Here is a 27,712-nt window from a genome sequence, read left to right on the forward strand (position 1 = left end):
CACGACATCATGAATCCAAGTACGCAACGCAATGCAAGTGAAACCCCAACCAAGCAACAAGCTCATGTCAAAGCAACTCTTCTCATCGTTTGAACTAAAAAAACAAATATGTTTTCACAAGTTGGCGAATGGGGTCCACGAAGAAAAAAAACTCAAAATGCTGACACCTTTCCATTCCTAGGGAGCTTATCAGATGAACTGAAAAGGAAAAAATTCACCAGCTGACAAACCAGGTCCACTAGAGAGAAAAAACTCAAAACGCTCACAACTCCCCATTCCTTGGGAGCTTAGTATTTGTAAGGATGTGTGATGAAAACATACGTGAATCAGGTTTTGCATAATCCAAACCGAAAGTAAGGGAAACTACAATCTGGACCACCAACTGTACATCACCAACTATCCACGGACAATGGGCAAGGAGCTGGCCATCTATAGGCACCAAATGTCTACCCCTAGTCAGGCCTCCTCTATTTGACATGGATATCTAGGTCAATAGAAATTTAAGCATACATTTAAAGAGTTGCAAACAAATACAATCACAATGAAAAGCACCAGATGTTCAGTAAGTTTTTCCTCCTTCATATCATCGCGCTTGGCACTTGCCGCCTCCTTTGCCATGATGTTCTTGAACTTCTCCGTCATCTTGGCCATCGCCCCTTCTCGCTTCTCCTTCTCCACCTTCCACTTCCTCCCCTGGTTCCTAGCCAATTTTGCGGCTAGAGCAAGATCTTCATTTGTTGGAATGGCTGGACCACCACCTTCATTCTCATTGGCCTTGATGTTCTTGAGAGAATTGGCAATGAAGGCGTGTCACTTGCTTTGGCCATTCAACTTCGTCCAACAATCCAAAAATATAAATTGCTTTTATCCATGTTCTGGTACAGTGTGCACGCATGTGCGGGCTAGCAAAGGAAGAGAATGACATGGTCAACAACTTGTAACATTGAGCTAATCCAGCCAAATGACCAACACATAGATGAACAAGCATAAAACTTACGAGCTGTTGGAGTGCCCGTCACTTGACCATCGGTTGTGCACTTGTTTTGAAAAGCCACAATACATTTTTATGGCCTCTTGAATGTTTTACCATTAATAGCCAAGCTACTTCGGGTTGCAATTATGGGCCACTTCTGTGCGGGAGGGATAGTCGCACTTTTGCACATGAAACCAAGCATGCACACTTTGCCAAAATACCTCGCCCTTTTTCTCTATTGCTTGTCAACCATGCCTGACACAACAATTCATCCTCCTTGATGGAGAAAGTTTTTCCGCTCTTCTTCTTTGGGCCGGCACCCGGCGGTCAGTAGTTGTCCAGATCAATTTGCGGTTGTTGGGTGCACGTCTGTTGGGTGTCCGGTTGTGTCTGTTCCTTAGGCCGAGGGTCGTCCGCTTGCCCGTCTTCATACCCGCCTCTATCGTGAGTCATGTTCATCATCTCCTCCTCGTTTGTCAATGGCGCACTTGGTTGAGACATTCCTCCAAACAGTGACAGGGCATTGATGGATGAGATCTCCATGACCGGCATTCGTGACCAGACAAGCATTGACGACTCTATGAAGACGTAGTTGGTGTTGAAGTCGACGGTGAACGAAAATTCATAGCTGCGGGTGAAGGATGACGCGGAGTGTTGTCGTGATTGATACATGTCGGGTCGACCGAGCTGTTGGGCGGCGCAGTGGTAGGGGAACCTTCAGCTAGGAGGGACAGGGCTGCGATTGCCCTGGCAGCACCAGCGTGGCGGTGCGCTTTGGCTTCTCATTTGGGTTAAATTTTTCGGATAATCCTATTTGACAACCTCAGGTAATCCACAAAAAATACCCGATAGTCCATATCCGTCAGATATTATTAATACCATATCCACTACCATATCTGCCGGATATCTGGTAGACTAAAATCCGTATTCGCATTCATATTCGCAGGATTTGAGTAAGTGCATACCATATAGGAGTATTTAAAAACAGAAGCAGAAGCGGATTCGAAACCGAAATTATTTGTACCATTTACATCCCTACACGCAGCACGGCAGCACTCTCAGAGAAGGCACACACGTCGCATCTGCCTCTCGTGGTCGCTTTCTTGCGTCTTGTCTCTGCCATCAGGCCGCCGGTTGCCGTCCCTCCCGCCTCCCAGCCTCCCCCCACGCTCCCCACCCTCCACGATCCTACCGTCCTGCACCTCAGCCAGCTGACTCGCTGCTCTGTCCCGAGCCAAGCAGAGTCGCCATTCCACGCTCCGGTCCGGCCGCACGCTCACCTTGCTGCTGCCGCCCTAGAGCATCTGCCCTGTGCTTTCGCCGACTCGCCGTGCTGCTGCTGCTGCCTCTCTGCTGCGATCAAGATTGGGTAAAATGTTTGGCCAAATTGATGTATTTGGTTAGCCCTTGTCTCTCATTTGTATTTGAATATTGTATTGAATTAGTGAAAATGAATTGAAAAGAATTGATGCATTTGATCTGTTTATGTACTCAAATTAATTCATTTTTATGTCGGTTTTATTGACTTTACTAATTTGCATGTTTTCTCATGTACTGTAGTACGTATTTTTTTAGCAATGCTAGGATATGCTTTTGGATAGTTAACTACGTACTAGTAGTTATAAGTGTCCCAACTCAAGAAAAACAGCTAGTTACAAGTGTCAAATTTTCATGTTGCCCGAAAAAAAATAGGCCCGGGGTTTGCTTCAATCTTGGCTTCGCCACTGTTCTTAGAGCATCTCCAGCCGTTGAGCCCCCCAGGGGGCATTTTTTTCGCCGCCTGGGTAGCTGCCGGCGAAGATTTTGACCCTGGGACGAAATTTTTCCCAGCCGTGTCCATCCCCAAGCCCCACCTTGATGCGGCCGATGGCGCGGTGATCTTGCGAGCCGATGGCAGCCTAGCTCCAGCCTCCGACGGCGGCGAGTCCTTCGCTAAGTTCTTCGAGTGGTGGCCGCCTCCGCCTCCGCCGACGTGCACTACTACCGCGCCAAGTCCGCGACCGCCTCCGCCGACGTGCTCGAGGCCCAGCTCCCGGCCTTCCTCGAAGGAGGCAGCCTCGGGGACGGCGACCTGGGCGGCCTCTCCGCCGAGCAGCTCCAGGCCGCCGACCAGCTGCAGCGCCGCACCATCTGGAGGGAACGCGCGGTACAGGCACGCGCTCCTCCTCCGCCCCGGCCACGCCCACGCCGTCCAGGAGGGCGTCCACGTGCTCCTCCTCCCCCCTGGCCACGCGGACGCCGTCTCGTCTGCTCCCTGGCCTCGCCGTCTCCCGTCCCTCGCCGTCTCCCGTCCGGACAAGCTCACGCGGGCGTCGGCGACGAGCTGCCGCGGCTCCGGACGCGCGCGTGAGCAGGCAGGGCGGCCCCGGCGGCGAGCACGGCGGCAAGCAGAGGGCGAGCAGCGCGGGTGCGTGATAAAAAAGACGAGAAGAGAGAGAACGCTCGTGTGTCCGGCGAAAAGAGAAAGGAGAGACTGCATGTGGGCCTTTGCATGCAAAACCGAGTCGCCGGCGCCCCCAGATGCGCCCCTGGGGCTGGGTTTGGGGTGAGGTTGCCGGCGCTAAAACTTGACAAATCCGGTGAAAAAAGTGATCCTGGGGGCGTGAGTGGGGACTTCTTTCAGTGCCGGCGGTGAAAAAGTGGTCCTGAGGGGCCTCTTGGGGGGACTAGTGGAGATGCTCTTAGAGGCGTAGCTGTTGAAAAAACTTTCTTGATGTCCTTGCGACATCAAGAGATGGTTAGTGAATATGATCGTTGTTGTAGTTCGTCGATCGTTGTTTTGATCGTTTCGAAGTTTTTTTTCTCTTGGCCTAGGCGTAGCTTGTCTTGTATGACTTTGCTTTTTGCAGGTAGATTCTTTGTGTATGGCTGTTGGTGTTGACTGTGCATCTTAGTCGTACAGAAATCGTGTGTGTTCATTGTATTAGTATCCACTTGATACTTTATTTTGAATCATAAAATAGAGAAAAAACGAATAGAATGTATGAAGTCTCACAGAACTAGTTTACAACTCTATAAGAATATATGAACTCTCGGAACTGGTGTAGCATGATTCGCTATCTAGTTCACCTCCATTTTCCCCATCATGGTGCATCTTGAAGTTGCCACAACTTTTTTGAAGAGACCGAATTTTCTACTCTCGGGTGTACTACACCCGAGCGAGATTTTTTTTTTGAAAAAACGGTGTTAAACAAAATCCAAAAAGACAGAAATTTGCGACATAAATATTTATCAAGTGTTTAAGGTTCTTGCAAATTTTCATCCAAAAATACATCCGAGGAGCTCTCACAAAAAAAATCGCTGCTCAAAGTTTTGTGCACGTTATTATCGTAGTTTCTACATGTGTACTGATAAACATACAACATGGGGCCATTTGTTTTGCGGGGAACAGCATGGTGCCATTGGTCACAACAATTATTATGCAGAAAGAAGAAAATACTGGTACGTGCATCCTGCATCCATCAGTCGCTCCATGGCGGCAGACTGGAGGTCAGATGGAAGGAGAGCATGCTGGGAGAGTCCACTCTAACGATGACTTCTTCCCCCACAGATTCATCGCTCGAGTTGTCATCTTCCGCCACTACCACCCTGCGTTGTCGGGCTGCTGCTAGGGGCGGAAAGGGCGCCAGTGCCGGAGAAAGAGCAGATGTTGTGTTCATCATCGCATTGGAACCTTCTGACCTCACAGACAGCAGAGGCAGCTGCGTGCTGGATGCCATCCTTGAAGGTGCCTTGGGATAGGATGCGATGTTCTTGTGGTTCGCTTCCGCGTGATGGAGGCTTGGTCGTCGCTGAGCACCGTGCATGTCATCCATCTGCGAATGAGATGGTCCACTTTTTCAGTTGCGTTGATCACACACAGAGATCATAACTGGCTATGAGCAAACCGACAAGATAGAAGAAAAAACTGACATGCTCTTTGCTCTGTGTTGGTGGTGGTCCCTGGGTCGGAGACAGGGACAGTAACGATGCACTTGTTTGCAGATCGGCCTCTATATCTGGCCTGCCTATTTCAAATAACATGGCCCTTGCTCTAGCTTCCACCTGATAACTGGGTGCGGTATAGCAGTAGTCTATATGGTTCATGGCTGTAAACAAATGAGCACCCGAGTCATCGAGTACATGTAAAATAAAATAAATAGCGGGTTTTGCTTCGGAAACAAACAAAAACTGCTCGATCGGCAAAAATATTGAAAACCTGAAGATTGTAGGCCAAATAAGTTTAAATCAGTGTTTGATGGCAGTAGCACAGCTGGAGGTGTGATCAGATGTTGGTTCCTTGTCTTGAGAAATCCTTCCAGTAAGATGCCTATGTAATTCTTCCCAAGTTCAATGTCTTCCCCGTTAGTGTATATATTCATACTAGATCTTTCAGAAAGGAGAACCCTCATCTCATGCACTGCCATTTTCTCAAATATCCGAGGGAGAAAAATCCTCGCAATAACTAGAGTGCTTTCCTATAATTCCACGTATGAATGATTAATTTGAGGGTTATCAGATATAAATTATGTGAAAAAAGGTAACATTGATAAGCAAGACCTAGTTTTTTTTTAGAAAAGGAGGATGACCCCCGGTCTCTTCATCTGGAAAATGCATGCGGCCATTTTATTGATTATTCTCGATGATCTTACAAAGTAGAACAACAAAATGCCTGAATCCGCCATCTTGGCAATATCTGTCGCTACTCCTATCCAAATGATGAAGGGTGCAAGCTGAGCCACATACCTAGACCTCTCACCTAAGCCTAACATCTAAAGCCGGAGGGCCCGACCGAACCATCTGCCGGGTTCGGGGCTCAAACCGGTCCGACGCACTCACATGTGTCGTCGCCGCCATCTTCCACTGGTCCATCTTCAGAGCAGATTGAGGTGACAACCTTGGCAGGTCCTCCATCATCGACGCCACCACAACGCCAAACGACGACCTCCACCTACGCGAGCCTTGACAGGTCCTCCGCCATTGACGCCAGCCGACGACCTCCACCTACGCGAGTCCATCTCCAAGCAATGGATGTAAATCCATGCTAGGATAGGGCCGCACCACCGTCGTCGCCCACCACCCACAAGCGTCACCCAACCCCAAAGTTCCAAAGTGGCGCCTTCAAGAAGGGAACGACGTCGTGAGCGCCGCCGCTGCCCAACAAAGTTAGGGCTTTCGCCCGGGAGACCTAAGGGAAGGTGAAGTGAGGAGATCAGTCCATACCGACGCCTCCAAGGATGGAAACGGCACCCTCAGGTGTCGCCGTCGGCGCGGCCGGTCATGGCCGACCAGGGATTTCGCCCGAACTAGATCTCCGCCACCAGCAGCACCTCCTGTACAGAACCGGCGACCAAGAGGAAGCGCGGCCCGACCAGGCTGGCCTGCACGCCGAACAGGGGAGGAGGGGAGGCGCCAGATCGTGCGCACCGACCGCCGCAGAAGGGGCCGCCGGCCGCCAACGACCACCGGATCCCGCCGCCCGCGCGGCCGGGACACTGGATCCACTGCCCGCACGGCTGCTAGCCGGCCGGGCCTTGCCACTGGAGCCGCCCCTCCAGATACATGGTTCCCCACTCAGAAGCAGGGCAACCGATGCCCCGCCGCCACCATCGTTGGCGCCCCGGGCTTGCGGCTGCCTCAGGTAGCGGTGAGGAAGGGAGGAGGGGGTTGGGAGGAGGAGGGGCGACTAGGGTTGGGAGGAGGCGGCGGCGAGGGAGGGAGGAGGAGGAGGGGCAGTTCCATAAGCAAGACCTAGTGGAGCACACTGGTAATAATATTTGATAGCAATCTGGTGAAGCCCCGTGCCCATAGTAATAAAGTTGTGATGGTCGATTTGGGTGAAGAGAAGCAAAAACCCAAGCAAGTTGCAACGGGTATTGTAAGTTCGTATATGTTTTAGAGGAAAGGCATGATTGCCCTGCTTTTTTATAAAGATACTCAAAATTAGAAGAAACTCTAAGCAAACTCTCCCATTACAGGTTTACAAGATTCTCAATCAGTAACCAGCAGGATTCAAAACCCTATTGAGAACCACGAAAAAAAATCTACTTCACTCCCACTACAGAAAAAAAAAAGAAAAAAAAGGATTATGCAGTGCAGGAAATGTGCAAGCGTTATAAATGTTCATGAATACACGGGTAGGCAGCATGATGAGAGGGTACCTTCCATATAAAACCCTCAACAGAAGGATCAGACTGGCGCAATTGCTCCACTTTTTCAGCTTCAATGAAGAAACAATGCACCACCGATTCTGTAATAATGTCACAAATATAAGGCTTTCCTGTCAATGCCTCGTATAGACCCAAAGTGCTTCCATGTGACAAAATTGGATCCACTGAATGTCTGCTGCTTAGTCTAGGACTTGTCCACTGTAGAGAAAGGAGGCAAGGGGAGGTGTATATATATACAGAGTGGGAAAGTATATATACACACTTTCACTAAAATGTACTAAAGCGGTCTTGACTCTAGCTTGAGGCAGAAACATACCTTTACTATTCCAGCCGAAACAAGCCATATACCAGTTGGCCTTGAGCCTTCCCTGTAAAGGATTTGTCCATGTCCTTTTATTGTTTCCTTTGCATTACTTAATAATGGACCACGAACAGCAAAAGGCAGTGCACCGACTAAAGGATGAGAGTTTAAAAGTTCGCTAACTCTTGGCATTTTCACCATCGGTGGATTCCTTTTAAGCTTCTTCAAGTCTGTCTGCCAAGTGAATTATTTACTAGGGTTAACATGCTGCATTTTGTGAACTGAAACCAGAGAGATTGATTCACTTTCACTTCGCATGCAATAAGAAATGAAAGCATATATTCCAACTACCTGCAAAGCATCATCGAGATGGACCATTTCCTCTGCCTCCAGCAACCCAGTCTTCCTGAGGTCTTGAATATACTCGCTCAACTGTGTCAATACCGCATATGTTACTTGTCGAGTCATTAATGCGCGAAGCACCTGAAAATTGTGGAAATAACTTCAGAAACTAGATAATAGTGTCCTTCCAGAAAACAAGAGAAAAGAATAAAAGAATCTAGATAGCATGATAACAGTGAATTATCAGGAACACCGAGGGTATTCTTTTTAATCAATATGGCATTCCTTAGTTTATTCATGTCATGGAGTTTTTCTCATTATTACAGACCTATTTTTTAAATACAAAATGAAGTATTATAAAGCTTTATAAACCTAGGGCCAATGTAGAACATCAATTCGGGAAGAATTTTACATCAATTTTGCAAAAGAAGGGACAATTCCTCAAAAATGATTGCCAAATCCCTCCATTCCGAACTCTATATCTAACCATTTATAGCCACCCAACCTTTCAATGTCATGCAAGAATCTGTGTACATGTGTGTCTAAAAGCCGAACTACTCCCAAACTTTTGCTCTCAAACACACACCTAAGTGCGCATTATTTTGTATTAGAAGAAACACCCAACAGTGTGAAGGTCTTGCAGCCAAACAAATAACAAAAGGCAACAACAGGGAAAACAAAAATATAAAATACTACAAAGACCAAGAAAAGAAACCCGAAAATTGTACAGCCCCACAAATCAGGGAGCTGCCCAAGGCGAACTGGTCCCATTTTAGTTCAGACGGTGTGCTTTCATCATCAAGTTTTGCAGGAGATTGCTAGTTGAACGAATTTATCAAGATTTCGAGAGGCTAATGATTAATGAGCCCATAATAATTTGAGTGAAATGATAGAAGAACATTGTAACCACAACCTGAGGGAATGCAACACGAACATCTTCTAGAAACTTTTTTGCTTCCTCCCCTGCAACAGTACTTTCATCGATCACAATTCTTGCAATTTCACTTTCACCTGAAGAAGAAGAAGAATATAAAAATATTAAAATGGTGAAGTGGATTAGGATCTTTATCTACAGTATCCACCAAACCGTGTGAAAATGGGACTTCAGACAGCATTTTCATGGTGGTTACAAAATAATGTCGTTCAGGATTCGACCTTGATAAGCTCAAAACATTTTGACGTTGCTATACCAGGTAATTTTGCGATGAAAGATATATCACACTATCTCAACACCTCACATGTCTGAGCACTAAATGCCGTAACTGATTGATTCTACAGGAAAGCAATCCCTCCGCTCTCTCTTCCCACTTATATGAACTACAACAGCTGACACCTACACCAAGAATATGTCCGCACACTCTCACACATAACATTCCTCATATAGGCACCAACTACTGAGATAGAATTTTGTCTGTACATTTTTCAGGACTTTATAGGCCAAACAAATAGTATAAAACTAGCACAGGACAACATTTAAAGAGTGTCAAGGATATTACCGAGAAAATCATGTAGTTGTCTCCTTGCAGTTCTATGAGCATGGAGAAATGCCGCACATGTGTAACATCCTAGCTCCAATCTTTCTATTGTGAAGTATGTGATAAGCCTTTGTGGCAATCTGCTCATTTGAAGGAAGCTATAGTAATTTGAGAATTGTACATTGGACCGCAACACCGTCCAATCGCATAATGGTTGACTAGAAACAAGATCCTTAGCTTCGTCAACAGATCTCATTAAAATAGTTGTTGTAGATTGAGTTATTCGTCCCTCTTCAAGCATTCCCCAGTAGGCGGCTTGCACACCTGACAGAAATATTTGCTGTAATCTTTTTAAACTAATCATGTTTACTCCCTCCATTCTCTATAATTGTACATGGCCTCAAAATTATCTGTTTCAAAATCTCTCAAAGCAAGGCTGGAGGGTTGAGGATAAGAGGTTTCATGTAGCCTGAGCTACAAAGAAACTTTGTGATCTTTTATACACTGAGTAAATAACCGTGTAGTTATAGCAATATTTTCACTGGCGACCCTACTTAAATGCAGTGGAAGTCGTTGAACAGTTGTGAGTGCATAGACTTCTCATGAACTTTCAGATTTAGTGCCTCATTGGTGGACCATAGATAGATACAATGAAACAGATGTAGTAGTATGAAATTGCATATACTCGTACCTATTTCAAGATAAGTAAAATCAATGACGAAATATTAAGTAATAACTCAAGAACAAAAAAAAGGCAAACAGAAGGATACAGAATGTTAATAAGATACGCAAAACTCATATATACCAAAAGTCCCTAAGATAGCTAATGAAATATGTTCCACATAAAAAAGAGTGATGTGTTGGCCCGAATAAAATCCAAATTCCAATTCATGCAGAGAATATGTACCAAAAGTATGACCAAGCCAGAACTAAACGGGAGCCTACAGTTTAGTTACAATCATGTACAGTAACGTTGTGTGTGTGTGTGTGTGTGTGTGTGTGTGTGTGTGTGTGTGGCAAAACGTATGGTAAAATTGTGGGTGCTTGCTACTGCAAGATATTCGATAGGACATTGATGGCAAAAATTGATACATAACATTTTATATATGTAATAAGATATACTGTAGGTCTTTAAAATTTGCCATCTAGCTCCTTGGAACTCCTGAATTGCACATCTAACCTACTAAAAAAGTTAGTGGTTTACCACAGGTCCAAAGCACCTCACACTGGTGTAGAAACCCTTATAGAGGAACTATACATTAGTAGCGCACCTCAGAAGTGCCACGCCATTGGTTTCTGCACAAAATATGAGCGACATGTTCGGATGTGCACATGCCGCTAATTAAGCATCACTGTGACGAGCCGACAAAATTGCACGCCACTAGTAAGTGGTACCCAACAGTCCGTCCTGGCATAAGTTAATAGTGGTACTTGGAGCACACCACTGCTACGAGGAATACTCGTGGCGTAACAGGAACGCCACTAGTAACTGGTGTCGGGCCAGCTTCTGAACCCCAATTCCTGGTTGTGGGGCCTTTTGTCGGCACGTCACCAGTAAGCCTTATACTAGTGGCGTGTCACTTTGCGGCACACGCCACTAGTAACATATGCATGGGTCCAGCTGTACTCTCCTTTGATGGCACACCACTAGTTAGTATGTTGCTTATTAGTTGTGTGCTCACTATGAGGCAAGCCATTAATAGCTCTGCTTAAATAATCGAAGTGGGCTCAGTGAACACATGTGAGCCCTCTCCTTTCCTCCTCCTCTCCTTCACTTTCTTGCTCCTCACCTTGTTCTTTGCTCCAACTCTCCCTCTCACCTAGACCACCTCTTATTTCTAAATCTAAATAATTAATTAGGACTAGGTGTAGATTTAGATGGCTACCTAACTAATTAACCCATCTAGATCTAATCTTTCTCTATCCTCCACTCCCTCACATATATTAAAATTCGCTCGTTCTCTCATCCATTAATAATGCATGGTTAGCTTTTAAAACAAAGGGAAGGGGAGCAATCAACCAAACATCAAATTTAATCAGCATGTTATCAGGCAACTAAATTGCATACCATTCAAAAGCCGCACTCGAGTATCCAACAAATTCATGGTATGTGTGTGATCATCTTTGTCGGGAACATCATGAGGATGTGCTCGTACATCTTCCAACTTACTCAAACATGTGATATATCTCTTCACAGTAATCCAATCAACTGTCCCAAGTTCCTCATCATCCCTGAGATCACCAAAAGCCTCGAATGCCTTTTTCAGCATCCCATATCTTGTATACTTCAATACACCAAGCTACAGTTGTAGGAAATCAGATTAGAAAATTGGGCATGAAAAGAACATAACTATGTTATTTCATATTCATCAATGATATCAAACTAGCTTTGTTTCTGGTTCAAGGTGAGAGTCATATCAAACCTATACACCCTTGAGTAGATAATAGAAGAGGCTTAATAATAATAATAATAATAATAATAATTATTATTATTATTATTATTATTATTATTATTATTATTATTATAATGGAAGGCTGTGAAGAACTTTTGAAGCTACAAGGGATCAAAGGGTTCAACCAAAATACATAATATTACTTATTTTTTCATATTTTTCATGTAAAGTTCACAAATCTAGCATAGATATTTGGAGTAATCTCCATGTCTGTAAATAACTAGAAACATTGTAAGAAACAAATAGACAGAACCAACATCTTGAGAATAGTGCATCTTTGTGCTGACATAGGTTTGATCCTAGTGGAGAGCAAATAAATCTAGTTGATACATTATGTGGGGAAAATAAACATGTGTGCCTTGTTGTCTTCTAAATAATGCCTTGTGTGTGCTAGTACTCTCAGCCATATTATTTATGTACAATGACTCGATTCATCACTATATGTGTACTGAAGCACCCCTTGATTTAGTTCTCAAAAAGTCACCAAAGCATGCAAATGTATAGTTGAGCTGAACCTTTAATCCCAAGATCTAAACATATCATAGGGGCTCAATTGCATTTAGTTCAATAGTTTAAGAGCTCTTTCAGCCTCCGCTATTGGCTACTCCAGCAGCGGTGGACACCCATTTCTACCGCCGTCGAGCATTTCAGCCGCGACTTCCACCAACTTTGCCCCCTTCCCACCCTAGCACATGAGATGTTGTCTGGTACGCAGCCCCCGGCACCCCGATGTGGATGCGCATGAGTTCGAGCTCCTCCACAGTGGCTCATTGGCTTTTAGATCCTAAGTCGAGGTTGCATGTGGGCTTTCTGACGGTCTGCCACATATATGCATCTGGTGACCGTGGAGGTGCAAGCATCGTCGGCTTGCCTTGCTTTAGTGTGGTTTGTCCAGACACGTTGCCTCTGGTTCATGCGGCCAATGGGGACCCCTTGTAGATGAAGTGTAACCACCTTAGTCAGAGTTGTTCCCGCCGATAGCAGGCCACCCTCCCCTCCACGTTCGTCCGGTCAGAGCTCCCACAAGACCTAGAAGGCATGTGCTTCAACCCTTCAACCGCTTGGAGAAAGATCACTTCGTTGAAGAGTGCACTAGGGGGACGAAGTGTCTTTGTTGTGGCGGTCCTAGGCACACGACCTACGAGTGCAACCGCTCCCACACCCCTTTGAGGGGGACAACATGTCTGCTACATCATGCCCGTAGCCCAGATCGCATGTCCCTTGGGGTGTCAGCCTTCGTGGCTCCAGTGAGAAAGTGCTCGGCCATCGTTGCTCCTACGCGCCATGAGGAGCCAGCTTGCCAGTTGGCGTGGACGGTTTTGGTGCCCCCTTGACCGCTGTCCCACCACGCCACGTGATCCCTCTCAGGACTGTGGTTCAGGAGGCTACTCAACATTGTCTAGTAATCTCCGTGCATGTCCCTCCACCGTCCAAGTCATGAGTTCTTGTTCCCATGCAGGCAGTGCCACAGCCTTCCTCGGGTGATCCTTCCCTCTTGCCCTAGGCGGACACATGTATCGTCCATCGCTCGGCGGCAACACGAGATGCAAAAGTGTCCTATGGTGGATCTTGATAGTTGTGGTTCCCTGTGACAGGCATTGAGTCTCCTTCAAGCAAGTCGGGGTAGTGGTGCTCCAATGTTGGGCGGCACTGGGAATGTGGCTTTCTCGATAGTTACTCATGGTGTCTCCAACAAAGGTGTCATGAGGCGTGGTTCTGGATGAGTAAACTCTTGACAGAGATGGCTTCACGTTGAGATTCTCACTGTCGAAAAAGGTAGGACAATGCGCTTTCGTGTGTTATTGTGGTTAGAGGGAATTCCACCGCTGGCTTGGAGTGGCGCCATGGCAGAGTCCATCCTTGGCTCATCATGCACCATGGAGTGACTTCGTACATATCGATATGACCAGTCGAGAGGACTTGGTGTGTACATCTTCATGTGTATCTTGGATCATTGACCCAAGCCTAATTACTCGCAAGAAGCTCCTCTAGCCTTTGTTGCCGTTGCTCTCTACCTCCGACCAGGGGGCGTGGATGCAGCTTTGGTGCTGACAACTGTGGGGCCTATAGGATGAACTTTGACTCGGCAAATCCAATCTCCATATTGTCTTTTGGTGGGCCCTCCCAGGAGTTGATAACTTCAAAAGTGGGGTCTCCAACCGTGGGATCGGTTGTGATGGTTGCCTCTCTGTGAGCCATGTTCAAACTAGCCGATGGGGTCCTTGAGAAGAACCGTACACCCACCCCTTCCAAGTCATCGCCCGTTTCCAGGGTGGCGTCATTTCACCAAGACCTCAATCCAATCTTAAGGAGGCCTATTGTGTGGTAACCAGTAGCTCGTGGACTTGCTACCTAGGAACAACATGAGGATCGTCGATCAGCAAAGAACATCGCATGCTAATCTGTTGCCTAAACCTAGTGCACCAAGGTGAGACCATCGGAGACAAAGTGTTGTAGGATTATATCTCCCTCTTCTCCTAGACAATGAGTCCTTGCACTTCACGGCAATCGTAGCATTCTATGGCTAGGAGCTGATTGTCCTCCCACTCTTGGGGCTGTCACCTGTGGTTGCAGCAGTGACATTGATACTCAGCGTTGCTGGATTTGGTGCTAGACATTTCGATGGCTTCTACACCGACCAGGCTGCTAGCGTGGAATGTGTGGGTCCTCAATTCTCTGTCTCGGTGCATGGCTATCTTTCAAGTCATATAATCTTCCAATGCTACTATTATATGCTTCCAGGAAACCAAATTGAAGGTTATTTTTAACTAAGTTGTGCGACACTCCTCATCGTGTGGTACGCGTAGTCATATCCTCTTGTCCTCGGGGTTTGCCTTAAGTCACATTCACTAATCTACATATCAGTGATAACACAATAATGATTATAGTTTACCTGGTCGAGGGTGTTGATTGGTGGCTCACGGGAGCATACAGTCTCCAGGACGATGACGGGACAATCTCTTTCTCTAGGAGATTAAAGGTGCCTTTGATTTTGATTTCAAATTGTAGAATATTTTTGGGACTTTAATACCTCACAGCAAAACGGGCCGTGTGTTGCAATGGGAGAAAAAAATCATAATCTCCAACGGCCATGACCACATTTTGTTGCATCACCCAGATATACTATCACTCTCTTTTTTGTGAAATTGCGAACAATTTTTGAAAATCATGAACATTTTTTAAACTACTGAACATATCTGAAATCATGAACATTTTTCAAATCCGTGACTTTTTTTTACAGATTTTCAAACATTTTCTAAAATCATGAACACTTTTTGAATTCATGAAAATTTTGTACTTTTTGCAAACATTTTTTAAGAAATTGTGAACATTTTTTAAAACATTTTCCTTGAATAGGTGAGCATTTCTAGAATTGATGAACATTTTTTTGGAAATTGGTAGAATAATGTTTGAAATTCATGGACATTTTATTATTTAACGAACATTTTATGAAATGTGATCATTTTTCGAATCAGAGAACATTTTACGAATCAATACACTATTTTGTAAGTTAGGAACAGTTTTTGAATTTTTAGGATATTTTTCAATTCATGAACATTTTATGAATTGGTGAAATTTTGTTCAATTTCATTAACAGTTTTGATACACAATTTTTTTTAAACTTCATGAATTATTAAAAAATATTTCAAAATTCTCATTTTTCTTAATTTTCGGAACTTTTTTGAAGTCCCAAATTACTTAATGTAGAAAACATCGAAGACGGAAAACAAAAAAAAACAAAAAAATTACAAAATAGGTCGCCCAGACATGGGCCCACCCAAAGAGGCGCTCTGTGTCTTGTCCCAGCGCACAGTGCACAGTATAGAAGGTTCTTACTGGATGGGCCGGCCCAGGCGAGGATACCCCTGTGTGAAACGTTTTTTATCACTTGTGGCATCAGTGTGTAATATTTTGCAACTTTGGACGCAATTTCGTTGACATACAGCTAGAAGTAATAGCCCCTTTATTATGAGGTGTAGATTGTCAACCCATACCCATTAGATAAAATGGAATCAATCAGTTGGTGAAGGATGGTCAGGTTTCGCTAGGCCCTAAATGCGGTGGAGCTCAAGGAAGTGTATCTCAATGGGTGTGATGTACTTGGTCTAACTTGCATGATCACATGACTAGAAAACTCGATAGAGTGTTCTCCACATTGGAGTGGGAAGAGCTGCACCCACTCCTCCTCGAGCTCCACACAATCATGCAACTAGGCAAGTGTTTTAGGTTTGAGTGCTTTTGGCCCAAGGCTGGAGGTTTCCAACAAACGGTGGTTGTTGCTTGGCACTTAATGCCCTTGACTGGTAACCCCTACCTCATGTTGTGTGCCAAGCACGGGGCCATGACTAAGTGCCTGACTACCTGAAGTGATCGTTGAACCTGTAATATCAAGCTATCGATCATCATCACCCTTGGAGTCATCCACAACTTAGACATGGCTGTGGAAGCGAGGACTCTCTCGCGTGAGGAGTTTGGTCTATGCAAAATCCTAATTGGGACTGGCCTTTCTTGTGTCCATTGCTAGGACAGTGGGAGCTTAGACCGACGAACCTCGTCCATGTCCCAATCAAAATATTCTCTAGAGCCATGGTGAATGGACTGGCGACAGTCTTCCCAAGCTTGTTGGCATGCATTGGAGTGCCAGCATACATGGTCGTTGCTAGCATTTCTTTTATTCCCCATCAAAAATTCAACTAACCAAACCTGTTACTGGAAATTCTAGTGACCAAGAGATAATTTGATATCGTTTGAAATAATTTGAACTTAAACTACTAGATAATGCCAAATAAGGTTTGTGTGCATATTCTATTGTAACACTGCTCTTGGCCTAGCATTATGGTGCGCAAATTATTGTCTAAAGTTGCGAGATCAAGTCCCCATTTGCAAACTATATTTTTTAGAGGTATTCAAGCTTAGCAAAAAAAAGGTTTAGTTCAAGGCGCAGAAAGAAAGACTCGAATCCGAGTTGACTAGAACGAGGCGTGTTGACTAGCGTGGGAAATACTTCATGTATACAATGGGTTAGATTTAGTATATTTTGCTTGTCAAATTTTTTGAATTCGAAAACCATTTATAAAACTCAAGAAAAAGTGCACAAACTTGGGAAACCGGTTTTTTCAGCTCCTCCAGAAAAGAACCCATTATCGTGAAAAAAGATATGGTCGTTGCTTACATGAAAACTTTATGCTCGAGCAGTTCATTCCTGGATGATTGCAGGCACTCAATTGGCCATCAAGGGTTCAGTAGCATAGGCGATGGCCCAGGGTGATGTGGAACATGTCGAGTCTCTCAACTGGTTCCAGTCATTTTGGATCACCAAGTTAATTAGACCATCCGTTGACTTTTGTGAGGCATGGAACTGTGGAAGACACTATTCATTGGCCTTAGTACCAGGATGGATCATATTCTTCCCGCTCTTGGTATGCGGTTCTGTTTGCGGGCCATTTGGATGCCACGATGTGTGTCATCGATCTTCTGAGATTCATGAGCGCCGCTAAACTTAGACGTTGGACGTTAGACAAGCTGGCATATCGTGGACTGCCAGACCAACCGACTGCCCATTTTGCGATCAGCATGATGTATGAAACACTGGCTAGTTGTCGTGTAGTGCAAGAATTTGATATAGTGCCCTCCTTAGAGCAAGTAGCCCGCCAGACAAGGCCCCTTCATCCAAGGACAGCCCCGTCGAGCGGGGTCGTGCTGTCTAAGAGCCTGATTTTTAAATCTAAGTAAGTCGATTTTCTCATCATTGATTCTTTTGTCAAGATTCATGCTATCTTATTTCCCTTTATTATGTTTCATGCCTTTTTGGGTCTATATTTTTGACTTGCCCCCGTTTGGGGTCAGTCGATTTTCTTATTGGGCTTGAAGCCCCTTACATGTTTCCTCTTTGTCTTCAAATTTTTAATTTGTTTTTATATAGTTTTTTCTTTTTTTAGGTTTTCCATTTTATCGGTGTTTTCGGGATGTTGGGTGAGTCTTAATGTATATAAACAAACACAAAATATTAGAATGAAAGTTGCACTATTATATTATTGTTTTTGCATAATAAAAAAATGCAATTTCAATACAAAACTGTGTGCTAGTTTGTTTTAAGTTTTACTTTAGTTTTAGTTTTTCTTAAAGAATAATACCAATGCAACTAACTCATTATTTCTTGGAAACCTTCATTTTTCTGAGTTAGTTTCCATTTAGTTTTATTTTATTTCTTATTTAAGAGTTATACCAATGCCACTAATTTATTCTTTCTTAGCAAACTTCTTGTTTGAGAAAATTCCATTATCATATGTTGATTCATGATATTATAAGAAAAGTAATTTGGGTGTAACTGGTGTGCAAATTTTGTCATTTTTAATTTTCTTTTTTCCTAAGATGTAATACCAATGCCACTAATTCATTCTTTTTTGGAAACTTCATTACTTTGATTTTTGTGTCTGTGTAATTATACGTGCATACTATACAATGTGTGTGTAAATCATACTCGAGTGCGAAAATTGCACTGTTATATGCTTATTATTTGCATATTACAAAAAGTGTATTTTTTGTGCAAAGTTGTGTGCAATTTTTTTCAATGTTTTTTTAATTACCTTTTTCTTAAAGGGCAATACCAATGTCACCGATGCATTCATTCTTACAAAAGTTCATTATGATGATTTTGACTTGCTTTTTCATTTTCATTTTCTTGTTAACATGTAATACCAATGTTAGTAATTCATTATTCCTTAAAATTTTCATTTTCTGATTTTATTTCAGTTTCATTTTCTTTCTTCTTTAAGGTTAATACTAGAGTCACTAATGCATTCTTCTCATGAAACTTCTTATTTGCGAAAATTCCACAACTATATGATTATCCCTGTAAATTCTAAAAGCATGCAATTTATGTGTAAATTATGTGCAAACAATTTCACTATTTTTTAATTCATTTCTACTTAAAGGTCAATACCAATTATACTAATTCATTCTTCCTCAAAAGATTTCATTATTTAAATTTTACTTTACTTTTTATTTCATATTCTTTTCTTAAGGATAATACCAATGCCACAAATTAACTCCATATTATTTTCATATTCTTTTCCTTTTGGCAAAAATTCGTCCATTACTATATGATTTTTCTTGCATATTATAAAAACCATAATTTATGTTTAAATTTTTTATTTTTTTTATGTTTCTTAATTTTCTTTCTTCGTAAAGGGTAATACCAATGCCACTAACTCATTCCTTTTTAGATTTTTTTGCACAAAGTCCACAATTATATGCTTCTTATCGCGTATTATGAAAAAGCTCAATTTATGTGTAAATTGTGTCAATATTTGTCATTTTTTATTTTCTTTCTTCTTGAATAAAAATACCAATGCCACTAATTCATTCTCTCTAAGAAAACTTCTTTTTTGCGAAATGACTATTACTTGCATATTCTTGCATATTATAAAATAATAATTTATGTGTACATTGTATGCAAAAAATTATTTTCTTTACTTTAAAGGGGAAAAACAAATGCCACCAATCCATTCCTTCTTTGCAAATTCTATTTTGAATAATTTTGCCATTGTATGCACATTCTTGAATGATATAAAAAGCGTGAATTGTGTGTAGATTTTGTCGTTCTTTTTAAATTTATTTCATTCCCTTTCTTCTTGATGGGTAGTACAATTTCTTTTTTCATTCATTCTTCTCTCTTATTTAATTTCATTTTTGTATGCAAGTCTAGTGGGACTAAAAATCCTCGAGAAAGTGGGACTTTTTATGTTCTTTTATGTTACACATAGTTTCATTTTATTTTAGATTTGTATTTATTTAATTTAGGGGTAATCTACTCCCATGATTCATTTATCTTGTTCACCTTGATTTTTCATTTGTTCAAATTTCTATCAGGTAACCCATTCCTAGAATTTTCTTCTATTGAAAGAACATTGTTGTTGTTTTTTCTTCCTTTGAGAAGTCGTAATCGGTTTAGCGCGGAGTAGACTTTTCAGCCTAGTTGGTATTTTTTAGTATTGTGGTCATCTTTCTGAGTAAATTCATGAGTTAGGTTGTGTTAGGGAAATAAACTGAATCAAAATTGTGGTCAGTTGGTTTTTGTTGTATATGGTTGTTTGTTTTGTTTGATATGAATTGAATGGCAGCTGAAAATGTGGTTGACCAAGATGAAATTTTAGTCATCTGGCCATTAGTCGGTCCCTTAAATATATATGCCATACACATGCTACATATAGTATTCATTTTCCGAATTTTAAGAATGGCCTCTTTTATGGATTTATGCATAAATAAATAAATAAAATTCATGCTAGGCATAGTCTATAGAAAAAAATGACATTTGATAACTTGTAGAGCTAACCTTAGTTGTTGTCAATTTTCCAAGACCAAGTAGGTGCAACAAAAATTGTGTGGTAGAACCATTTATAGTCAATGTCAGAAACATAATGCCACCAGTCAAGAACACAAACTGCAGAACATTTATAATATCAATGAAGCTCGAATGAATATTTCATATGTAGTTTCTAGGAAAAAGGAAAGGACATATACCATTGTTCCAACTTCTGGTTTAAGATAAGGTTGAACTGCATCACTAGCATGCTAGTAAAAGTATTCCAATAAATATATTTGAAAATTATACAACATGTTAGTTTAAGAAAAGATGTAGACAAACATAATGGTAAAACAGATGAGTGACGATAGATGGCATTGGCACAAGAAAATTAACTTACTTTAACAGATAGAGAGAGTGATAGAGCAACTGCCCCTCGCAGCCCTGACCAAACAAGAACTATGGCTTCTTTGACGTCCATGCCATACCCAAAGTGAAGCAACAATGGATACAAGACAATGACAACCAATGCACGTGATATTTGCACATACACATAGAGGAGAAGAAGGAACCCCCATGGAGTACCTAAAATAGCAAGAGATAAGAGCCTTATATGGACAACACAAAGATGGGTTAGAACCAAGCTCGTAATTCCATGTGGAAATAAATTGTGTCAGACAGTTAGTTGTGTGCACTTGTCAGAGGATTTTGTCCAATGACTTTTGACTACTCGTGGCCATAATGAATAGGAAGATTACACATTGCACCATCATAAGCATGATGATAGTGGCACATGATGAATAGATAAAAAAATGCTCTATAACCCATCCGTGAAAAATTTATTAAACTTTAAAAAAACAATTGGTAATGGTCAAAAGAAATCCGTAATAATGATAAGTAGCCCACGTTGGACGAAAACATGTTAACACAGCCCGATCTAAGAACAAATGTGAATTGATCTTCGTAAGCTCATGAAACATAGTAGTGATTGATCTTTGATAACTCTTGAACAAGTCTCTACAACAAAATCCAAATTTCACAGAAGCGGATGGATATGTCTCAAATAGTAAGAAGATAAATTTATGGAGTTAAATTATCGAGGCCTTTGATACTAGTAAGTCTAGTATTAGATAACTATCATCACATCACCAAAATTTGAATCCCCGCAAATACCCCAAAAATCAAGAAATGCACAAACTGTAAATGGTAGACGCATAACCTGATGGACTTACGCAACTACTTTCACTATTCAAAATAATCTTTAAACTCTGAGTCTCTGACATGTCAGTGTTGTAAGGTCAAAAGTCTAGTTTTATTCAAGTAAGAAAGGTCTACTATACGGGGGGTTTCAACAGAGTCGATACATTTCACCTAGCTTGTTTTGTCCCATGGTGCAGAAGCTCAAAAAACAGCACATGTCTTAAAAGCCCAAGTTCCAAACATATGTGGCATGTATTTATTTATTTGCAATACCATGATGAATGGTAAAACGATTTCACACATGATAGCAGAAAACAAACAAAAATCTTGTGGAAGTCTAGTGGAAGTGCTTACATAGTGCCTTTTGATTAACAATGAAAAGTATATACAGATACATGAATATCCATACCATGCCTCTCAAAATGGATATTATCTTGTAGTACACCATCTGCAATAAGAACCCCACTGGAGGGAATTCAGATGTATTAAACATTATGGAAGTATCCATATTAAAAACAAATATCGTACCAAACAAAAGCAAGCATGGTTTAGTTTAGCCAGGCAAAAACTGAAATATCAGAAAGTATTATTTTTATATATGTACAAAAGTTCAAAAAAGTTGTTGATACCTCAGTATGAAAATGATTGTGTTTGCAATGTAAGCAACAATCTCCCTGAATACAAGTACAAAATAGTAATCAGGCATGAAGTTCACACGCCTCATAAAACATAGAAAGAAAATCTAGCATGAATTGGGAAATCTTGTGTGTCTCCAACAGGGAGAGCACACATTTTTATTACCACATGTTTGCACTTTAGCCCTCATAGAAGTTACCATTACAAAGACACTCCAAGAGAATAAATAAGTCCAATATATGATGTCTTAAATTTGAATTCATAATAATGCATAATTTACTATGAACTAAAGGATCCCAATGTACATTCTATAACCAAATTTTGTATGAAAAGAAAGAGACAACAATGCAATACCAACACTTTGCCATAAACAATAAAATTTGTTGTTGATGCTTCCGGGTGTCGTTTAAAATAATCATGCAATTTAATTTGGTATTTAGGGACTCGGCAATAAGTTATGAATGCCATTTCAGGCCATTGATGATTAAATTACATGGTTATTGACAACTATTTATACAAATCTAAAGTTTAGACAAATTAATAACAAGCTTCTACTAGTCAACTCTCATTTACTATGTTTATGAGAGCAAATGGTATAAATATAAATCTACTAAATCTCAGGCTATGCTCATTGAAATAGAGGATGAACGGCCTCATGGTATTGATTCGATACATGATCAACAATGAACAAATTAATATATTTGCCTAGGAGTATTAATGATGATGATAATATGTTGAGAACTTTGATCTTTGCTGACAATAGAGAGTGGTGTATATTGCTTGAACATACCAGAAATGATGTAAAATTTGTTGGCCATCACCCTTAAAACAAGCTTTTGCAAAACCAGCATAAAACCTATCAACCTCACAAATTCAGTATTTGAGGGGAGATTGTAGAATATTCTAATTAGAATGTAAAGACAAGTATTACTAACATCCCCAAGGTCATGACAGCCAAGACACCAGAGACCTCCAATGCATCTTGCGCCTGATACCAACAAATATTAGCAACAGAAAATAGCTCACAAAAAATTGGAGGCCTGATCAATGATAACATCTTAAGGAATCTCCAAAAAGCCAACCCTCAAATCGCCTACATATGTCTGGACTGAGCTGTCCGGGCACACTTTGCCATCCAACACGGACCCGTATACGTTCGCAAATGGGTCCAAGTGTTCGTTTTCACGCAAACTGGAAGGAAACTAGGGTGCTTTGCAGGCGTCTGGGCCTCCGCCACGTAGGAATCCGACACCCCTGGGCCACCCAAAATCACACCCTAAGCACGTGTCTTTGTCCCTTCCCCCTTGCTCTCCTTTGCTATGAATTCGCTTCCTTCCTAGCCGAAGCCGTCGCTGTACCACCTCGGCCGCCTGCCATACCCTTGTCGGACCTTCGCCACGCCACCTGTCGCCGCGCCGCTTTGCCTAGGCCACTATTTTACCTCTTATAAGTTCAGCGCGCAGGTCATCCATGCGTGTCACGATGCTCGGTAAGTGTTTGGAAAAATCCCCATGCTATTTTTTGTGACGTTTTTTCTCCCTTATTAGAAGCAATAGATTCAGACATGGAATACTTGTATGAGAACTACGCTAAGCCTTCCAACGACTCAACTAATAAGCATGACTATGTGGATGAAACAACAATGATGAAGGCGGTCCTTTTAGATGCGGAGCATGCGGAAGAGCATGCTCTCAATTTTAAAGGTCATCGAGTGCTGAATCAAAATAGGGCACGGGGGAATTTGATGCTGATGGGTGACTACTTTGCCTGTGATGCCCTATTCACATACAATTTTTGCCAGTGCTTTCGAATGCGGAAAAATGTGTTTGATTGCCTCTACAATGGCGTCCGGCCTACGATGACTACTTCATCCTGAGGAAGGATGTTGTAGGAAGAATTGAATTATTTGGTTACCAGAAGTGCACGTCTACATTTCAAACGCATGCATATGTCAAAGCCATAGATTTGTGGGTCGAGTACCTCTGTATGTCCAACAACACATACAGAGACACCATGGTCAGATTTTCTACTATGATGGTCGAGGTGTTTGGACCCCACTACTTGAGAGAATCAACTTTCGCAGACAACGAAAGGCTCATGGCACTCTCGAAAGCAAGATGATGGCCAGTATCCATATATCTCTTGATTGCATGCACTGGAGATGGATGAACTGCCCATGTGCTCTACAAGGGCAATATAAAGGCCAGGTTAAGAAGCCCACCATCATTCTTGAAATTGCATGACATGGCCGCTGCACTTGACACGCTTTGTTTGGCATACCCAGGTCTCACAATGACATCAATGTATTGCAACGGTCTCCATTGTTTGCTAAGTTAACTAAAGGACAAGTTCTTCCGTGCAACAACACTGTCAATGGGTATGACTACAACAAGGGATACCGTCCGGTTAATGGCTATCCTCCATGGGCGACCTTCATTGAGACCATATCTGATCCATTTGGTCAGAAAAGATCTCACTTTGCCCAAAGACAAGAAGGAGCTAGAAAAGATGTGGAGAGGGCATTTGGAGTGCTCCAAAATGTTTTGTAGTTGTTTAAGGACCTGCAAATATATGGGATCCGGAGACCTTGTGGGAGATGATGACATGTGTTATCATGCACAACATGGTCGCGGAGGATGAGGCTGAAGATCCTGCCGGAGGTCCACTTTGAGAACAAGGGTGATCCTATCCAACTTCCACATCAAAATCCCACCACATGTGATGATTTTGTCCAAATTCATCACAAATTCGGCATCAAAAAACTCATGAGCAGCTTCAGAAAGATCTGATTGAGCATATGTGGGCGCTTAAATGGGACAACCAGAACATATGTGCGAGTTGAATTCAAGTTTGAACTACTTTATTTCAAAACTTAGTTGGATTGTAGTATTTACATTTGAACTAGCGCCACATTTTAATGTTTTCACTCATCGAAGACTTGATATGCTATTATTTGAGTGTTGCGGAATTAAAGGAAACAGGGCGGATGTTTGGGGGACAATGTTGGATGGCCGGCTCCCGTATCTGGGTCTGCGGACAGATATTGTGTCCGTTTTGGGGGCGCATTGGAGATGCCCCTAAATGGTCTAGAATTTGTCTTGCAGCAGACATTAGAGGAAAAAAAGTCATGCACAAGCAATGAAAGCTCCAATCAAGAATATTGATATTTATTTATCCGAGACAAACATGACAGCTCATATGAATTTAAGCATGATAACTTCAGTTTAATGGTACATAGTTAATGAGTCCAAAAGCTGGAAAGGAAGTAAACTTGATGGACTAGGTTAGAAATGATAACTGGACCATCTCTTGGTATATTAAAAATCTAGAACTCTATTCCTCATCATTTTTACTGGAAAAGCCAACATTCATTTTTAGAGTTTCAGCTCCCCACCCCCACCCCCCGAACCCTATAAAAATGCATCAATTGATGCAGAGGCCCGGATTGTTGACCTCCTTTTCAAGAGAGAGAAAAATCAGTTTACAAGCAAAATTACATTCCAAATGTTGCAAAAAGGACTACTTGACAATCATTCCATGACTGGAACTGGAATTTTTTTAAGGCAGTGAACTATTTCAAACAGTGAGCAAATCATGTCCTGGTAGACAAATATGAGAGTTTGATATGTTTGTTATCAGATTATCTTACAGTGAAGAAGGCAATATAGCTGGCAGCGAGAGTAAGTGAAATCTCTATGACTGTATCATTGAAAATAAAGCTCCGCCATAGTACTGACGCAATTCCAAACGCAAGGCCCAGAGCAACACTGGTCAAAGAAAATACTGATTAGCATAGTAGCATGGCTTTGTATCATCTAGTTCAAACTTATATATTGTTCACATACGCTCCAAATGAAACTTCTGACAAGAACTTTAATATGGACCCTGCATCAAAAGTTCTTCCAAGCACCATGCGATAGAATAACTGATAGACAACAATGGCAGTCCTATGAAAATGCAAGGTCATTTAGTAATCTCACATGAAACTGTACTTGTATAATAAATACTTCAAAACTTGGTGCGAAGCATACATTCCAAAGTGCTTCTCCTAAAATGTCTAGACACATCTAACATAACACAAAAACTTGTAATCTATATATTGAGTAACTCATTCTAATTTGGTTCACCAGAATGGAATTGCTCATAGAGGAACAGAGAGACAAACAGGAAAACAAGCATGCAGTCTAAGAATCAAAAGATGAACAATTCGTGGGCCATAGTACCATACCCATCATTCATTAAGGATTCTCCTTCAATTATTGTACTAAGCTTTTTACTCGCACCTAGGTCTTTTAGAAGTGCAACCACAGCAACGGGATCGGTTGCACTAAGAAGTCCACCAAACAGGAATGATGTTTCCCAGTTCCAACCGTATGGTAAAGTAAGCTGTGGAAAATTGACTAGCTAGTCTCAGAACAATGAAAGCAATGGCCTAAGCCTGTTATTAATCCAAGTACATACCTTTACAGCAGTGCCAAGCAAAAATGTTGAGATCACCACACCAGGAACAGCAAGTAACAACATCTGTGCCATGCATTTCTGCAAAGTAAATAGTTTAGCATACACTGAAAAAACATACATGCAACTGTAATGCTATATAAAAATTTAGAACAAATAACTGGAAGGGAAGAGACAGGTATTAACACAACCAAAACTACAAACGTTTATGATCCTGACTGCAAGAAAAGTTAGAGAAGCGAAAAGTGAGGTGTGGATTATGGTTACCAAAGATTATCTGCATCGAGGGTCGTACTAAGGGGCAGTCACCTTACGACTGTTTTTCCCATTTTGGGAAAATTCTCCTATTCCCTTTTGGTTTGGTGCCGGTATTCCACCTGGCGCGTGCTGTAGTATCACTTTGGCATGCGCAAAAGCAGCCAAAAGAAAAGCATGCATGCTTCAGAAATGTTGAACTTATAGAATATTCAGCTTTAACTTCAAAATTTTGAACTTTTAGAAAACTAGGAATTTCAACTTTTACAAATTTCACGAGTACAAAAGGTCGACTTGGCTAGACCTGTTCACCCGTCGGGCCGAGGCAAGCTCGGGCTGAGCCAGGCCAAGCCTGACCCGAACCCAAAAGCCCGATGGGTGAGAGAAAAGACGAGTAAAAAAAAGTGTCCATATTAGCATCGTATGCACAGCATTTTCGGGGGAGAAATGGCATGCATGAGGCCCCACCCACGTCGCGGCAGTGGCCTGTATCCAATTCGCGCTGTGACCGTGCCCGCGGTCCGCCGTCAAGGAGCAAACTCACGTATCAAAGTACGCTCAAAAAAAAAACTCACGTTTCAAAGCACCAGCTAGCTAGCTTATGAGTTATGACACCAACTGGATGGATAGCCTTGTTAAGATACCTTAATTTGGTGCACTTCCATGGAGAAGGAGCTCTCGAAGAGAAGGGCGGGAAGGAAAACAGCCAGAAGAAGATCAGGATTTATGGCAGCCCCTGCAGGCACGATCAGCAAGCACGATCAGCACTTGTGGTATACATCCAGTCTGGTCTAGTCCAGTCCAGGGTGGGCTTACGTACAGATACGAATGCCAGCTCCAAGCTTGCCCAGGCCATGCTTCGTTCCGTACTCTGAGCATCGGGGAGAGAAAACAAATTACAAACTGGCGTTAAGCGGAGGGTAAAGGACGAGCGGCAGACCAAGGCCTCCGAGGGCGACGCCGAGGACGAGGAGGGCGGCGGTGTAGGGGACGCGGGTGCCGCGGAGGAGGTGGCGGCAGCCGATGCCCAGCACGAGGGACACCCCAAAGAACAGCACGGCGTCGTCGGGGCTGGACCCGGGCTCCTCCATCGTCGCCTCGCCGCCGAGGAAGGAGGAACAAACCCAGGAGAGAGGAGAGCAGCACTACCACTTCCTTTCTTTTC

At 42.4% G+C, this 27,712-nt stretch overlaps 1 protein-coding gene across 1 annotated transcript; it reads right to left on the reverse strand.

Annotated features, from left to right (window-relative positions):
• Nucleotides 1-4,284: 4,284 nt before the first annotated feature.
• On the reverse strand, nt 4,285-27,712 carry LOC119352822 (sodium/hydrogen exchanger 8-like). Its single transcript, XM_037619409.1, has 23 exons — nt 27,488-27,712; nt 27,368-27,418; nt 27,192-27,283; nt 26,296-26,373; nt 26,063-26,220; nt 25,680-25,781; nt 25,484-25,601; nt 22,770-22,822; nt 22,625-22,690; nt 21,828-21,872; nt 21,608-21,663; nt 20,399-20,583; nt 20,217-20,267; nt 20,029-20,136; nt 11,309-11,540; nt 9,262-9,564; nt 8,679-8,776; nt 7,775-7,906; nt 7,439-7,657; nt 7,114-7,320; nt 5,172-5,430; nt 4,886-5,061; nt 4,285-4,788 (listed from the first exon to the last, which is right to left on the reverse strand). The coding sequence occupies exons 1-23, from the start codon at nt 27,636-27,638 to the stop codon at nt 4,435-4,437; spliced, it is 3,294 nt and encodes a 1,097-aa protein (XP_037475306.1). The 5' UTR covers nt 27,639-27,712; the 3' UTR covers nt 4,285-4,434.

This window comes from Triticum dicoccoides, chromosome 2A, assembly GCF_002162155.2.
Source record: "Triticum dicoccoides isolate Atlit2015 ecotype Zavitan chromosome 2A, WEW_v2.0, whole genome shotgun sequence".
In the NCBI taxonomy this organism is placed as follows: domain Eukaryota; kingdom Viridiplantae; phylum Streptophyta; class Magnoliopsida; order Poales; family Poaceae; genus Triticum; species Triticum dicoccoides.

Coding starts and splice junctions, on each gene's coding strand:
- LOC119352822 (XM_037619409.1), bottom strand. CDS start 27,638: ATGGAGGAGCCCGGGTCCAGCCCCGACGACGCCGTGCTGTTCTTTGGG. Junction 26,374..27,191: donor TGGAAGTGCACCAAATTAAG/GTATCTTAACAA, acceptor TTTACTTTGCAG/AAATGCATGGCACAGATGTT. Junction 20,268..20,398: donor CACTCTCTCTATCTGTTAAA/GTAAGTTAATTT, acceptor TACTTTTACTAG/CATGCTAGTGATGCAGTTCA.